The sequence below is a fragment of the Myotis daubentonii genome, chromosome 16 (genome assembly GCF_963259705.1).
Source record: "Myotis daubentonii chromosome 16, mMyoDau2.1, whole genome shotgun sequence".
In the NCBI taxonomy this organism is placed as follows: Eukaryota; Metazoa; Chordata; class Mammalia; order Chiroptera; family Vespertilionidae; genus Myotis; species Myotis daubentonii.
In genome coordinates this window covers 15,599,309-15,613,767 of record NC_081855.1, presented here as the reverse complement: position 1 = coordinate 15,613,767, position 14,459 = coordinate 15,599,309, and the positions used below count along the sequence as shown (strand labels likewise).

Genomic DNA, 14,459 nt, shown 5'->3' with positions numbered 1-14,459 from the left:
GTGCCCTTGATAGGAATCGAACCCGGGACCTTCAGTCCGCAGGCTGACACTCTATCCACTGAGCCGAACCGGCTAGGGCAGCTTCACATCCTTAACCCACAAAACCGTGTGTGGTGTGGTCACGGGACAGTCAGCAGTCAGGGACGTGCCCAGATTTCCCAAGGCTGAGCTGGAACTGACCGCAGGGCGTTCTCAGCGTCGGAGCTCACTGCGGCGTGTCCATCCGCGTGGGACGTGAAACCTCCCCCCGTGATGAGGCTCGTCCTGATGCACCAGGCATCGGTGCCGGCTGGGCTGCTCCCCTCTGGCTGCAATGCCCTCCCACTCCGCTCTCTTCTGTGGGGAGAGTTTCCCAGCCGCTGAGCACTCGGAGCATCTCTTTGCCCTGCAGTGTCTCCTCGGCCTCTGTTTCCGCCTCAGTGTCTCCACTGGCAGCAGGTCCTCTGACGGGCAGTTTTGTGTTATGCCTGGTGTTGAGCCCTTAGCCAGTGGAGAGCAGCTATTAGAGCAAAGGTCACACGTGTTGGTTTTTCCTCCGCTGAAATAACCCGATGTCCTTGGATTTTCAGGTTTGGGCCACCATTCCTGATCAGGGAGGACAGAACCATCTCCTGGGTCCACCTCCAGCAGTGCATTCTCAGCAAGGTCCGCCACCTCATGAAGGGCGAGGCCCCGGGACAGCAGGTCAGTGTGTGCGTGTGTGTGTGTGTGTGTATGTGTGTGTCTGTCTGTTGTGAGGGGGTGGAGATGAAGTGGGAAGCTAGGAGGAGCTCAGGAGAAACCAGAGTTTGCTGTTAATAAGTATTCACGTTATTGTATAAAATAACTTTGATTTACGTGCAAGGAAATAACCAATTTATGACCCGTAGCGGCTCACTCTTCACAGCCTTACAAATAACCTTTCATGGTCAGCTTTTTTCTCCTTAAATCTTACAAAACACCATTGGAGTAAAGTGTGGGATTGACATTATTCTTCTCACTTTTGTACGTTTATGGCTTCCCGTAGGGCAGCTTATTGTAATAAATTGTAACTTTTATCTTTGGATCAAGAACTTGAAGGGACTTCATAATTTATGTGGGAAATTAATGTTCCTGTCCAAATACAAAGCCTAGTTTTAAAACAGTTTTGTCCAGTTTTTGAATAACTGAGAGCGAAACTCAATGAAAAACACCTTTTATATATTTAAATGCCATTTAACAAAGAAAAATCAACCAAAAAAATGAGTACGCCTGTCACCTCTGACATGCGTGTCATAGGTTCGCCATCACTGTCCTATAGTATCAGAAACTAATCCCATGGCTGCCTGGCGCAGAAGATGTTGACATTTTTAGGGACAAGTCAGTGGCTTTGATATTTTGGGACTCCCCCCTCCCCAGCTATTCTCTTAGAACTTTTTATTTGGGGGATGTACCAAACTTAGTGATAATTCTTTATAATTCACGTTGCTTAGTGCTCAGGGAAAAACCATACATTTAATTTAGGATTTACTCCAAATACCACTTTGTTAAAGACCTTCCCTACATTCGTACCCATCATTAGCTCTAAGGGACTTTGCTCTTGTTCTGCCCAGCAGCTCTGCCAGAGCCCAAATTAGAAACACGGCTTCTCTCTAAGTAGGTCACGGTATCTAGGAATAGCTGTAGCCTCCCCCAAACCCTGTGCCCCTGATTCTTGAAAGCGGATGAACCACTGTCATGTGAACATTGAACCCAGCTGGCCCATTCTCCCCCGGACACACGTGGGCCTTTGCCTCTGCACCCTGCAGTCATTTTGACTTTAGAAACCAATCAAGCAGTCAGTGGTGCCAGCAAAATTCTATTACAGGTCACCTCCAACTCAGCTGTGGACGCCTTTCCAGTCATCGGTAAACATGTGGTTGGAAGGATTTTCTGTAGGAATAATGTATGTTGAATGGTTGTGAGCTTCCCACGCTAGCCCACCCATGTAACTCAGAATGCTTTTAGTAATGTATTCAATACCGGCTCCATATGCTAATCATTTGGAAAGAATACATTCAGAATTCACATCCTTGAACTGAAGAGATGAAAAGTAGTGAGCATATAGCAGAGGTTCTCAAATGAATTTCTCCAGCCAAGGAGAGAGGACAGGAAAGTGACGCTTACACAAATGGCCCATTTGCTAGACAGGCTTTTACCTCGCACGAATTATAAAAGAGGAGAGTTATCATTGCCGAGGCATGTTTATGGCGACTTTGTAAACTTTCTTTGTGTGCAGGCTGGGTAAGCTGCCTCCACACAGTGCAGAGGCCTTGTGTTGCCATCCAACCACCAAAGCTCAAGATTTAACTAGCTTCTCCTTACGAAGCACAGCAGGTCCTCAAATAACAAGGCTGGGGCCACTGTCTCTGGAGTCTGCACACTCCTACCTCCCACCCCGTGTGTGTGTGTGTGTGTGTGTGTGTGTGTGTGTGTGTGTGTGTGTGTGTGTGGTTTTCTCCCACGTCCCAGAGATGTGCACATGAGGCGAAGGGTGTCTGAATTGTCCCAGTCTGAGTGGGTGTGGGTGTGAGTGTGGTGTGTGCGCCCTGTGATGGAAGGGTGTCCTGTCCAGCGTGGGTCCTGCCTTGTGCCCTGAGCTCCTAGCAGAGGCCTGGCCACCCATGACCCTGAACCAGAATAACTGGGTTGGAAAATCATTCTTTTTCTTGTTTTCATTCATCTTGTAAGTGTTTATATAGATCATATTCATTTCGATGTCAAATAGTAGCAGTGTGTTGGGTCTTTATTTAGAAGTTGGATGGTATTTTTGGGACCAGAAATATGCATTAGGAACTTAGAATAAAAACATAGCTGGTATTTCCTTATGTGGCTTGTTTTGAAGTGTTTATTGGCATTTGGAATGTAAAATATAAGCTAATTTGCTTTTAGATTATTGGCTCATTTTGGTAATTTGGTGATGATAATTTCTTAAAGTAAGTTAAATTACCGATTAATAATTCATTAACATACTTGATTTATTTTTCCAGTGACCGTGCCAGCTTCTGTTCCAATGAAACAGGAGTTATGTAAGAACAGCATGCTTATCCCTCAGGGAAATTTACTGTGTTAGACAGTGTTCGATCACTATGTGAAAAGAAACTGTGCATCTTCAAAAGCAGATGAAGCCGTCACACATCTCGGTTTTGAATACTAATTGTTACGGGAATATTCAAAATAGACTGTAAACAGAAAGGCTTACATTTTTTGAGTAATGTGTCTGCACTCAGAGCCTAATTTAAAACAGCAGGCCTGATGACCCCCTCCCCGGTTTTTGTCTTGGCAGAACCCGGGGCCGCTGTTCTCCATCCGGGTGGTGGGGCAATCCCTGGCCCTTAGCTACTTGTCCCCACAGGACAGCAGGCCCCTCTGTCACTGGGCAGTGGACAGGTAAGGGGATGTTCCGGATTTGGTACGAGTATGAATGTGTCAGTACCACTGATTACCATTGTAGCCACTCTCTGTAACTTACCTCTCCAGTGTCTGCCTCCGAGGTGGGTCCTTACACACGTAAGTGCTTGCGGTCCTTATGTGTAGGGAGGAAGTATGATGCTCGCTTCAAAGATGAGGAGACACTGAGGTTCCCAGAGATCGGTTAACGTGCTCACACTCTCATGGCTAGTTAATGGCCAAATCCAAATTTGAACCCAGATCTGAGTGAAAAACCCAGATTCATTCAGTTAGTCATGCTACTGAATTCAAGCTGAATTCCCCCTCTAGCGTAGGGGAGAATTCTACCTGAACCATCGGCCCCAAACTGTAGTCAGCTGTGGACTCTGGAGGATGAAACCGGCGTGGCCGGTCTCCGGTGGTTCTGACTTCCTGACTCTCCGCGGGCCCGCACACAGCCTCCCACTGGACACAGCCTTGCCCGGCAGCCCGCGGGCCAGCACAGGACCCGAGAGCCAGCTGTGCTCCTTCCCCACAGACTGACCCCCAGTGAGGGTCCCATTTCCTGGCTTGGTCAGCCAAGGCTGACTGAGTCCAGTGTTGGGTGATGTTTTGGGTTGTAATAAGACATACACATTTGGGGCTCCCAGTTCTGTCACAGAGCGCCTGAAGCCTTAGAATTTCCTAAATGATGAAAGCATTAACGATGTCTTGTTATCCTTCATAATGACCCCTTTCAGCCACACCCACGTGTGTGTAACGAGGTGACTCTTGGATAGCACCTAAGGAGGGGGCTGGTTGCCACTCCCACCCCCTGACCTTGGGGGACGTGCAGGGGGCCGGAGGGTGACTCTATCCCCCTGGTTAATGATGCAATTAGTCATGTCTATGTAATGAAGCCTCCATCGGAACCAGAAGGACATCGTTTGGGGGGCTTTGGCCTGATGAGCACATCACATGGAGGTGCTGGGAGGGTGGAGCCTGGGCGGGTGTGGATGCTCCCCGCCCCCCCACCCCACCCCAACATGCTTGCCCTGCTTGTCTCTTCCACTGGCTGTTCCTGAGTTAAGCCTTTTTATGATAAACTGGTCATCTAATCAGTACACTGTTTCTCTGAGTTCTGTGAGCTGCTCTGAGCAAATTAACTGAACCCAAGGAGGGGACCCTTGGACCCCCCAAGCGATTATTGGTTTGGTCAGAAGCCCATGTGGCAGGCACCCCGGACTTGCGATTGGTGTCTGCGGCGGGGGGCGGGGCCCCCATCCTACAGGACTGAGCCCTTAGCCTGTGGGGCCTGAGGCTTCTCCAGGTGGGGAGAGTCAGAACTGAGTTCAGTGTTGGAGGTTTGGAAAAAACACACTAGGAATTGGTGTCAGAACCTGAATTGGTGTCAGACTTATAACAGGGACAGGCCCCTGCCTGTATAAAGAGACCAGGAACCAGGATAGGGGGGAGCCAGGAAGCTCTGTGCCCTGCACCCCATCTGCACCCTCCTGGGCTGGTCGATGCTATACAGAGTTAGGGAGGCAGAGGAATGTCAGCCGGGCCTGCCTGGGTGTGAGGGAGACCGAGCCTGGGGTGGGGTGGAGGCTGTGGGAAGGGCCCCCGGGAGGCACTCGGAGAGCTCCACAGACGCCCGCTGGTTGTCCCCAGTCCGTGACAAGAACCCGAGAGGAAGCATTTAGAAGCATTAGAGCAACGTGATAGAGCAATTTAAAACATGATGAATAGAATAATTTTTTAAATTGAACTTGTATTTTTATATCTTCCCTCCCCCCCAGTACATTTTTATTATATTAGTTTGCAGAAGTTTTAGTCTGCTCTGATTTGGAAACAAAGCAAGACGCGGGCCTGTCACTAGAGGTGGTTTGAGCAACACTGAAGAGTGTAGCTACCCCCAGGCTGGCCCTGCTAAAGGGAGCCCTCCCCTGAGGCTGCAGCCCTTCCTCCCACCTTCAGCCACTCAGCCTGTCACCCCGCCCTCTCCACCCCTCCCCCACCCACCCATCCCTCTCCTCGGCATCTGATAGCCTCAATTTCTTGCTCTATTATCCCAGCACCTCCTTTTCCCCCATAAATTACTTTTTAAAAAATAATTCTTTATTATTGAAAGTATTACGTATGTCCTCCTTTCCCGCCCCCCCCCCCGCATTGGCCCCCGCCAGCCCCCCTTCCAACTCCTGCCCCAGGCCTTCAGCACCCTATTGTCTGTGTCCATGGGTGATGCATATGTGCATACAAGGTCTTTGGTTGGTTACCTCCCACCCACCCACCCTCCCCTGCCTTCCCTCTGAGATTCCACACTCTGTTCCATTGTGACTGGATTCAGCCATCGGTGAAAAATTGTCGCCAAATATACATCACATGTAATTGACCTTCTTAACATGTTTAAGTGGACAGTTCAATAGTGTTAAGTACATTTACAGTGTTGTGCAACCATCACCACTATCATCTTCAGAACTTTTTCATCTTCCTAAACTAAAACCCTGTAGCCGTTAAACAATGACTCCCCCTCTCCCCCACCCCTCAGCCCCTGGAAACCGCCATCCTACTTCCTGTCTGTGACTGTGACGACTCTAGGTACCTCATATAAGTGAATCACATAGTGCTCATCCTTTTGTGACTGGCTTGTTGGACTTAGCACAATGTCCTCAGTGCGCATCCACGTGGTAGCGTGTGTCAGAATTTCCTTTCTTTATAAGGCTGAATGATATTGCGTTGTATGGATACTAGAGGCCTGGTGCACGAAATTCGTGCACTGGTGGGGGGTGTCCCTCAGCCCAATTGGTTGTGACAAGAACCCGAGAGGTTGCACACTCTTCAATCTGGGACCCCTCAGGGGATGTCCGACTGCCGGTTTAGGCCCAATCCCACAGGGGTCGGGCCTAAACTGACATTCGGACATCCCTCTCACAATCCGGGCCTGCTGGCTCCCAACTGCTTGCCTGCCTGATTGCCCCTAACCACTCCCCTGCCAGCCTGATTGACGCCTAACTGCTCCCCTGCCGGCCCAATCACCCCCAACTGCCCTTCCCTGCCAGCCTGGTCCCCCCCCAACTGCCCTCCCCTGCAGGCCTTACCACCCACAACTGCCCTCCCCTGCTGGCCATCTTGTGGCTGTGGGTGCCGCCATCTCTGAGGGTGTGGCAGTCAATTAGCATATTCCCTCCTTATTGGCTGTGGGTGCCACCATCTTTGCAATGGTGTGAGGGTCAATTAGCATATTCCCTCTTTATTAGATAGGATACTGTGTTCTGCTTAACATCTCCTAGATATTTCCTTGTTTCCTTGGAGTGTTTCTCTCCCTCCTGGGGCCCTCAAATATTGTGGGGCCTCGGTGTCCCAGTGCGGCCCGCTGTGTGCTCCTCTGCACTCTGTCCCTGGGCCATCTTGCCTGGGTTCTCTCCGCCACCTTCAGGCCCAGGTCTCGGATGCAGACCCACCTGGCCCACCGAGATGTCTCAGAGACATGGAAACTGGACACTGGCCAATTGGAACTCTTCCCGGGAGGCCTTTCCTCTCCTGTCTTCTGTGACTATAGGTGACCACCATCTATGTGCCCAGTGACCGAAGCTTGCAACCTAGGGGTCATCCTCACTTTCTCCTCACAGTTAACCCACCACCAGGTCTCCCTGTTCCAAATCCAGGGGGTTCCTCAGATCTCTTGCCTCCTCTCTACGTTTACCACCATCGCCTGAGTTCAGGCCCTTAGCACCTCTTTGCTGGACGCCCGGAAACCTCCACCCTGTCCCATCTGCCTCTAGACCAGTGTCCCTCTCATCCATCTGCATCTGTACCCTTCGGTGGCCCACAGGGTCAAGTCCACACCTCCAGGGGTGGCATGCAAAGCCCTCCCTCCCTCCAAGGTCTGGGCCCGCCCTCTCACCATGTGGCCTTCCCTCAGTGCTCATTCCAGCACAAACCCTGCCCTTCTCTCCCCCCCCCCCCCCCAACCCTCTGCCTGTACAAACCTCTGACCCTTTCCCCTCGCCACTCCCCTGGACACCATGGTGCCTCCTCTGCAGGTTGTCTTCCCTGGTCTGCAGAGCAGCCCCGGCGCATTCCTCTGAGTCTCCCCATTAGACTCTTAGCTCCTCAGGGCAGAGACTACGCCCATGTGTTCCTGGAAGCACATCCTGCCATAAAGTCAAATAATGTCCTCATTCCTGTTTGACAAGAAGCAGACTGCAGGTTTCACGTAAGCTTCTCTCTTTGTGTGGCCTGTGGGCTTTTGTACAACAGCCAGAGCCCGAGGACACCACGTCTCCTCCCCACCCCAAGCGAGGCTCTGGTGGGAAAGGAGCCTGGGGAGCGAGGCAGAAAGAGGTCAGCACATCAGGTGCATTAGAGGATCCTTTGCTGAGTAAAGGCTGTGGCTTAGATATGAGTCCAATACGAGCTTTTGAATAGGTTCCGCAGAATTAAATACCCCCACCCCCCGCAAGGCAGGTCTCTTGATTGTGGGAATGGGGAATTCGAGGGTCCTTTCATATGTAAAGAAAATCCATCTGTGAAGTGCAATCAAGCAAGATGTGCCTGTAAAGAAAGAGGCTTGGACCTAGGGCTGCACACAGGCTCCCCAGTATGTCTCCTCTGAATTGAAGAGACATCCTAGTCTGCCAGCCTTCCACCTGCAGGGACCAGCCTTGCACCTGCAGGGACCAGCCTTGCACCTTCAGGGACCAGCTTTACACCTGCAGGGACCAGCCATCCACCTACAGGAACCAGCCATTCACCTGCAGGGACCAGCCATTCACCTACAGGAACCAGCCATCCACCTGCAGGGACCAGCTTTACACCTGCAGGGACCAGCCATCCACCTACAGGGACCAGCTTTACACCTGCAGGGACCAGCCATCCACCTACAGGGACCAGCCATCCACCTGCAGGGACCAGCCATCCACCTACAGGAACCAGCCATTCACCTGCAGGGACCAGCCATTCACCTACAGGAACCAGCCATCCACCTGCAGGGACCAGCTTTACACCTGCAGGGACCAGCCATCCACCTACAGGGACCAGCTTTACACCTGCAGGGACCAGCCATCCACCTGCAGGGACCAGCCATCCACCTGCAGGGACCAGCCATCCACCTACAGGAACCAGCCATCCACCTGCAGGGACCAGCTTTACACCTGCAGGGACCAGCCCTCCACCTGCAGGGACCAGCCATCCACCTACAGGGACCAGCTTTACACCTGGAGGGACCAGCCATCCACCTACAGGGACCAGCCATCCACCTGCAGGGACCAGCCATCCACCTACAGGAACCAGCCATCCACCTGCAGGGACCAGCTTTACACCTGCAGGGACCAGCCCTCCACCTGCAGGGACCAGCCATCCACCTGCAGGGACCAGCCATCCACCTGCAGGGACCAGCCATCCACCTGCAGGGACCAGCCCTCCACCTGCAGGGACCAGCCCTCCACCTGTAGGGACCAGCCATCCACCTGCAGGGACCAGCCATCCACCTGCAGGGACCAGCCCTCCACCTGCAGGGACCAGCTTTGCACCTGCAGGGACCAGCCATCCACCTGCAGGGACCAGCTTTGCACCTGCAGGGACCAGCCATCCACCTGCAGGGACCAGCCATCCACCTGCAGGGACCAGCCCTCCACCTGCAGGGACCAGCCATCCACCTGCAGGGACCAGCCCTCCACCTGCAGGGACCAGCCATCCACCTGCAGGGACCAGCCATCCACCTGCAGGGACCAGCTTTGCACCTGCAGGGACCAGCCCTCCACCTGCAGGGACCAGCCATCCACCTGCAGGGACCAGCTTTACACCTGCAGGGACCAGCCATCCACCTGCAGGGACCAGCCATCCACCTGCAGGGACCAGCCATCCACCTACAGGGACCAGCCATCCACCTGCAGGGACCAGCCATCCACCTGCAGGGACCAGCCATCCACCTGCAGGGACCAGCTTTACACCTGCAGGGACCAGCCATCCACCTGCAGGGACCAGCCATCCACCTGCAGGGACCAGCTTTACACCTGCAGGGACCAGCCATCCACCTGCAGGGACCAGCTTTGCACCTGCAGGGACCAGCCCTCCACCTGCAGGGACCAGCCCTCCACCTGCAGGGACCAGCCATCCACCTGCAGGGACCAGCCCTCCACCTGCAGGGACCAGCCATCCACCTGCAGGGACCAGCCATCCACCTGCAGGGACCAGCCATCCACCTGCAGGGACCAGCCCTCCACCTGCAGGGACCAGCCCTCCACCTGCAGGGACCAGCTTTGCACCTGCAGGGACCAGCCATCCACCTGCAGGGACCAGCCAGCCACCTGCAGGGACCAGCCATCCACCTACAGGGACCAGCCATCCACCTGCAGGGACCAGCCTTGCACCTGCGGAGATAGAGCTGCTTCCAGGAAGCTCAGGGCATGATGAGGGAGGATCTGCTTGCTAGTGATTAGGCCGCAGGGAGGAGTAAGCAGGAGGGATGAGCTGACTACCTCCCCCCAATCCCATCCACCAGGGGAGTGAGGCAGATGGAGAGGGAGACAGCCACATGCCTGTAGCTTAGTTCCTTTCATTCGACACCAAGGGGAGGAAGGGCGGTCATTCTTCATCGGAATGACAAGCTGGAGGCCTTCTCCCAGACACCCCTGCTCCCTGCTCCCTGCTGGCTCCCGTTCCTCGGGATGGTGCCAGCCTCCACCCTAGACCTGGCACTGCTCGGCCGTAGGATTCCGTGCCTTCCGGGAGCTCACACCGTGCTTTTGAGTCATCCTGGTGACAGGTTCTCATGTGACGCCCCCTCTTTTTTCTCACAATCCCTTCCAAGCGCCCTCCGGTGCAGACTTTCCCAGCTCCTGCCTGTGCCTTGTTGATTCGGGGACAAAGCCGCATGTCCTCCACCCTCTTCTCGACGTATCTCTTCTGTGTTAAGAAATAGAAACCCGTTCAGAAACGGGCTGAGCCCATGGAACTGGGAAGAGCTAGAGGCGGATTCGCATTTCGCGTTTCTGGGTATTTGAGGGTCTGAAAGAGAAGACCTTTTAGGTCGAGGAGGTGGACTAGGGGGACATCCTTTCGCTTTGTGGTGGGGGAACGTGAGCAGCTCGTTTTAGGCATCGTCAGGATTGGGGACTTGTGTGAGATGTTCAAGTGGAACTGCCCCCCAGACTAGAAGGTTCTGGGGAGCACTGGAGAGTTGGTCTGTGTCCTTGCGGTATCCCCAGCGCTCAGAGCTCACCAGCTCCAGGGAGTGGCTGGGGCGTGTTGGGAGGCAGATTAGGATGGAGCCTCCGCAGCCAGAAGCCCCCAGGTCCTCGGGTTGCGCTCTGCGTTGGGCGTTTCTGTTTGGAAGCTCAGTCTGGGGTTGGAGGCCGACCGTCGCCCCCTGCAGAGATGTGGGAAGGAGGCTGCGTGCTTTCTCATGGGCTCCCTGTTCTCTCCGTCAGGGCTCTGCATCTCAGGGGGCCCGGAGGCCCTCCACACATCAAGCTGGCCGTCGAGTGGGATAGCTGTGCCAAGGAGCGGTGAGTCTGACAGGATTTGACCCCAGCGGGCAGAGGGGCCTGCCTGTGCAGGCATCGTCCTGTGCTCATTGCCCCAGTGACTGAGGCAGTACGCATATCTCCTTGATGCCACGCGATCCATGCCTCTGAGAAACCCTGGTGCCAGTTGTCTGTGTAGAAACAATGAGGGCAGTACAGGCACACCTCGGGGATTCTGCAGGTTCTGTTCCAGACTGCCGCAATAAAGCGAGTGCTGCAATAAAGCGAGTGCTGCAATAAAGCGAGTGCCGCAACAAAGCGAGTGTCGCAACAAAGCGAGTCGTAATCCTGCTGGTGGAGGGGCTTGCCTTCAATTTGTAAAAAAGCACATCCGTGAAGTGCAGTCAAACAAGATGTATCTGTAATAGTAAGAGTGGTGGTGGCAGGTGGCACTAGTGGCGTCACAGTTGGAGTGGACTGTTACATTACGTAATGCTTACCCACCCTGTGCCAGTCATTGCTCTGAGCACTTGGCACATTTGCAATCTATTTAACCCCTTGAGTGCCGGGGAGCGCGATCGCGCTCCTCCTGTCTTTTGCCAAAAGTGCCGGGAGCGCTATCAAAGCTTCGAAATGGTGTCCAGTTCTAAGTCTGCTTTTATTAGTGATGATGATATTGCTAAATATGTCAATGTAGTAAAGGTTTCCTTAAGTTTTTGAATATGTAACTTCATTTACTTACAATTCATAATTTTTTTCCTAAACTGCTGTAAAATCAGCAAAAATGCCTTGGCAATTTTAGCATAGTTCCTAGGATATTGGTTGGCACTCAAAGGGTTAATCTTCATTACATCGCGTCAGGTGGATACCACATCACCTACCTTTTCAGGTGTGGAAACTGAGGCCCAGAGAGGCTCCACAGTGGCTCAGTGTCACACAGCTGGTGCCTAACTCGGCTGGGATTTGAGCCCGTGTCGTCCTGCCCTTAATCACTGCACTCGTCTGCTTCTGTGACTCCGAGTGCGTCGGCCGTACTTTGAAAGAGGACACTGTTCAGCCCGGCGAGTGTTCGTTAACCTGCTTCTGGGTGGTAGGCCCTGTGCTAGGACAAGGAAGCAGAGGCAGACGAGGCGAGGACTGGGTCCCTCGCGGAGCTGGGGGGGAGACAGAACTGCAGGGAACAGAGCGAGCGCTGAGTCAGGGCATGAGGCCCCCGGGGCACCTTCGCCTCGCCCGGTGGGTCCTTCCACCTGCGGGCTGGGAGTGGGGATGGGGAGCGACCCCTCTGGAAGAGAGAAGCCCTGACGGCATCGGCTCCTCTCTGCAGCCTGTTCGGGAGCCCCCAGGAGGAGCGGGTGCAGGACGCGGACAGCGTGTGGCGGCAGCAGCAGGCGCACCAGCAGCACAGCTGCACCTTGGACGAATGCTTTCAGTTCTACACGAAGGAGGAGCAGGTCCGGCGGGAGGGGGACCGGTCACCTTGCAGGGGGTGGAGGGGAGGCCCAGTGCCGTGGGGGCCTCACATCGGGTGGCCTCCTTTGCAGCTGGCCCAGGACGACGCGTGGAAGTGCCCCCACTGCCAAGCCCTGCAGCAGGGCGTGGTGAAGCTGAGCCTGTGGACGCTGCCCGACATCCTCATCGTCCACCTCAAGAGGTTCTGTCAGGTGGGGGGGCGAAGAAACAAGCTCTCCACGCTGGTGAAGTTCCCGCTCTGCGGCCTCAACATGGCTCCGCACGTGGCCCAGAGGAGCACTGGGGTCGCGCCCGGCCCCTGGCCGTCCTGGAAGCAGCCAGCCTGCCTGCCCACCAGCTACCCGCTGGACTTCCTGTACGACCTGTACGCCGTCTGCAACCACCACGGCAGTCTGCAAGGTGGGCATTACACAGGTGAGCGCTGCCTCTTGGCTGGTGGCTGCCGTGGCCATGTGTCGTGGCTGTGGCCTGGGCCTCGATGCCCCGGGAGGAGGCACCCTTGGAATGCCATGCCGAGCCTGTGTGGCCACTCCACGTGAGCTGGCCCCTCACCTGCTGCACCCCAGGCATCTGCCGGAGGGCGGGGGCCTGGTCCAAGCCGTAGAGTCGAGTTGGGTGGGTGGTGGGTGGTTGGGATGTAAAGTCAGTTATGGCCCGAATCTTCGACCACGTCAAGTAGAGGAGGGTAATTGTTAGACCGAGAGAATGATGTTTGCGCTTCAGCACGAGGGCTCTTACTTATCAGATTTGGATTCCTATCAGATGTTCTTATTTCAGTGGGGTACATTTAATTGTTACCTTCAAGAGCAACTTGAGAGAAGTAGACGAATGGAAGGACAGACACAAATAGCTGGGTGACTTGTTCAGTTGTTCATATTCATCTACCTTAGTCTGTTCTGTTCTAGAAGAACATAAATTATTTCACTTTAAAAAATGCTTCAAAATATTCATTTTTCAAAGGGTGCACTGTTGTAGTGTACTAATGTACCTGGAATTTGGAAGACACCGGACTGTGCAGAAATCCATGTTCATCACTCATTCATTCATTGGACAGATATTTATTAAGGTCTCATTTCTCTGCCAGACCCTGTGCTGGATGCTGGCGCGTCCATGATGAACAAGGCAGATATGAGTCCCGCCTTCGTGGACCTTCAATCTAATTTCAGACACAGACCACAAAAAGGGGGCTGGCCACTTGAGCATTTTCACTGCCTGGCATTATGGAAAGGTGGCTGACTGAGTAGTGGTGTCTGTGATAGAGATGAGGCCTCTCTGAGGATGTCCCTTCGGTGGAACTAGCTATGTGACTAATGGGAGGAGGAGCATGATGGGCAGCACTGCGAGCATGTGCAAAGGCCCTGAGGCAGAGCTGTGGTGTGGTTTGAGAACGGATGCAAGCCTGTCCCAGCTGAAGGGTAGTGAGTCAGGGGTAAGACAAGATGGGGCTGGATGAGAAGGCACCGTAAGCCACGGACAAGAGTTCATGTTTGTTTTAGAGGGTGATGGGAAGCCTTTTAGGGTTTTAGGCAGAGGACTCAAGGTGTAATTCTGTTAACAAATGGAGGTAGGAGCTCTGCTCTGTGGAGAACGGGTAGAAAGGAGTGAGAGTGGAAGTTGTAGATCCAGTCAGGAGGATGTTTCTGGGGCTCAGTGAGAGACGGTGTTGTCTGGTGCATGGGTGATGACAAGCAGGTATTCAAGACACATTCTGGAAGGGAAATCAGTAAAAGTGGCTTTTGGGCTGGGTGTAGGGTGGAAGGGAAAGGGGAGAGCAAAGATGGACTGTGAGGTGCCTGCTTGCATTAGTGCAGGGGTCAGCAAACTACGGCCCATGGGCCACATGCAGCCCAGCACCTGTTGTACGGCTCGTGAGGTAGGAATAGTTTGTGCATTTTAAAAACTGGCAAAAGAACAGGAATATGCGGCAGAGACCACGTGTGCCGTGAAATAGTTTCTGTCTGGTCCATTACAGGGAAAGTTGGCTGATCCCAGATGAGTGGGTTAGAGTACCATTCACTGCGATACAAGGGAAAGGAGAATATTTTGTTTTAATTGTTTGGAAGGTGGTGAGACCCTTATTTATGAGCATTTTCTTTTTTAAAAGATATTTTTTTAAGAAGCGATGGAGAGAGAGCTAGAAACATCAATGAT

At 53.6% G+C, this 14,459-nt stretch overlaps 1 protein-coding gene across 3 annotated transcripts in view; it reads left to right on the top strand.

Moving 5' to 3' along the window:
* The window catches only part of USP43 (ubiquitin specific peptidase 43), a 57,778-nt gene that overhangs the window by 32,089 nt on the left and 11,230 nt on the right, over window positions 1-14,459 (top strand). For 2 of the 3 annotated variants that reach the window (XM_059668622.1, XM_059668620.1), the window contains 5 exons: window positions 570-684; window positions 3,284-3,387; window positions 10,800-10,877; window positions 12,163-12,289; window positions 12,380-12,722. In XM_059668622.1, coding sequence (XP_059524605.1) covers window positions 570-684; window positions 3,284-3,387; window positions 10,800-10,877; window positions 12,163-12,289; window positions 12,380-12,722 — 767 coding nt within the window. The remainder of the gene's footprint in view (window positions 1-569; window positions 685-3,283; window positions 3,388-10,799; window positions 10,878-12,162; window positions 12,290-12,379; window positions 12,723-14,459) is intronic. The other variant, XM_059668621.1, reaches the window with a different exon arrangement.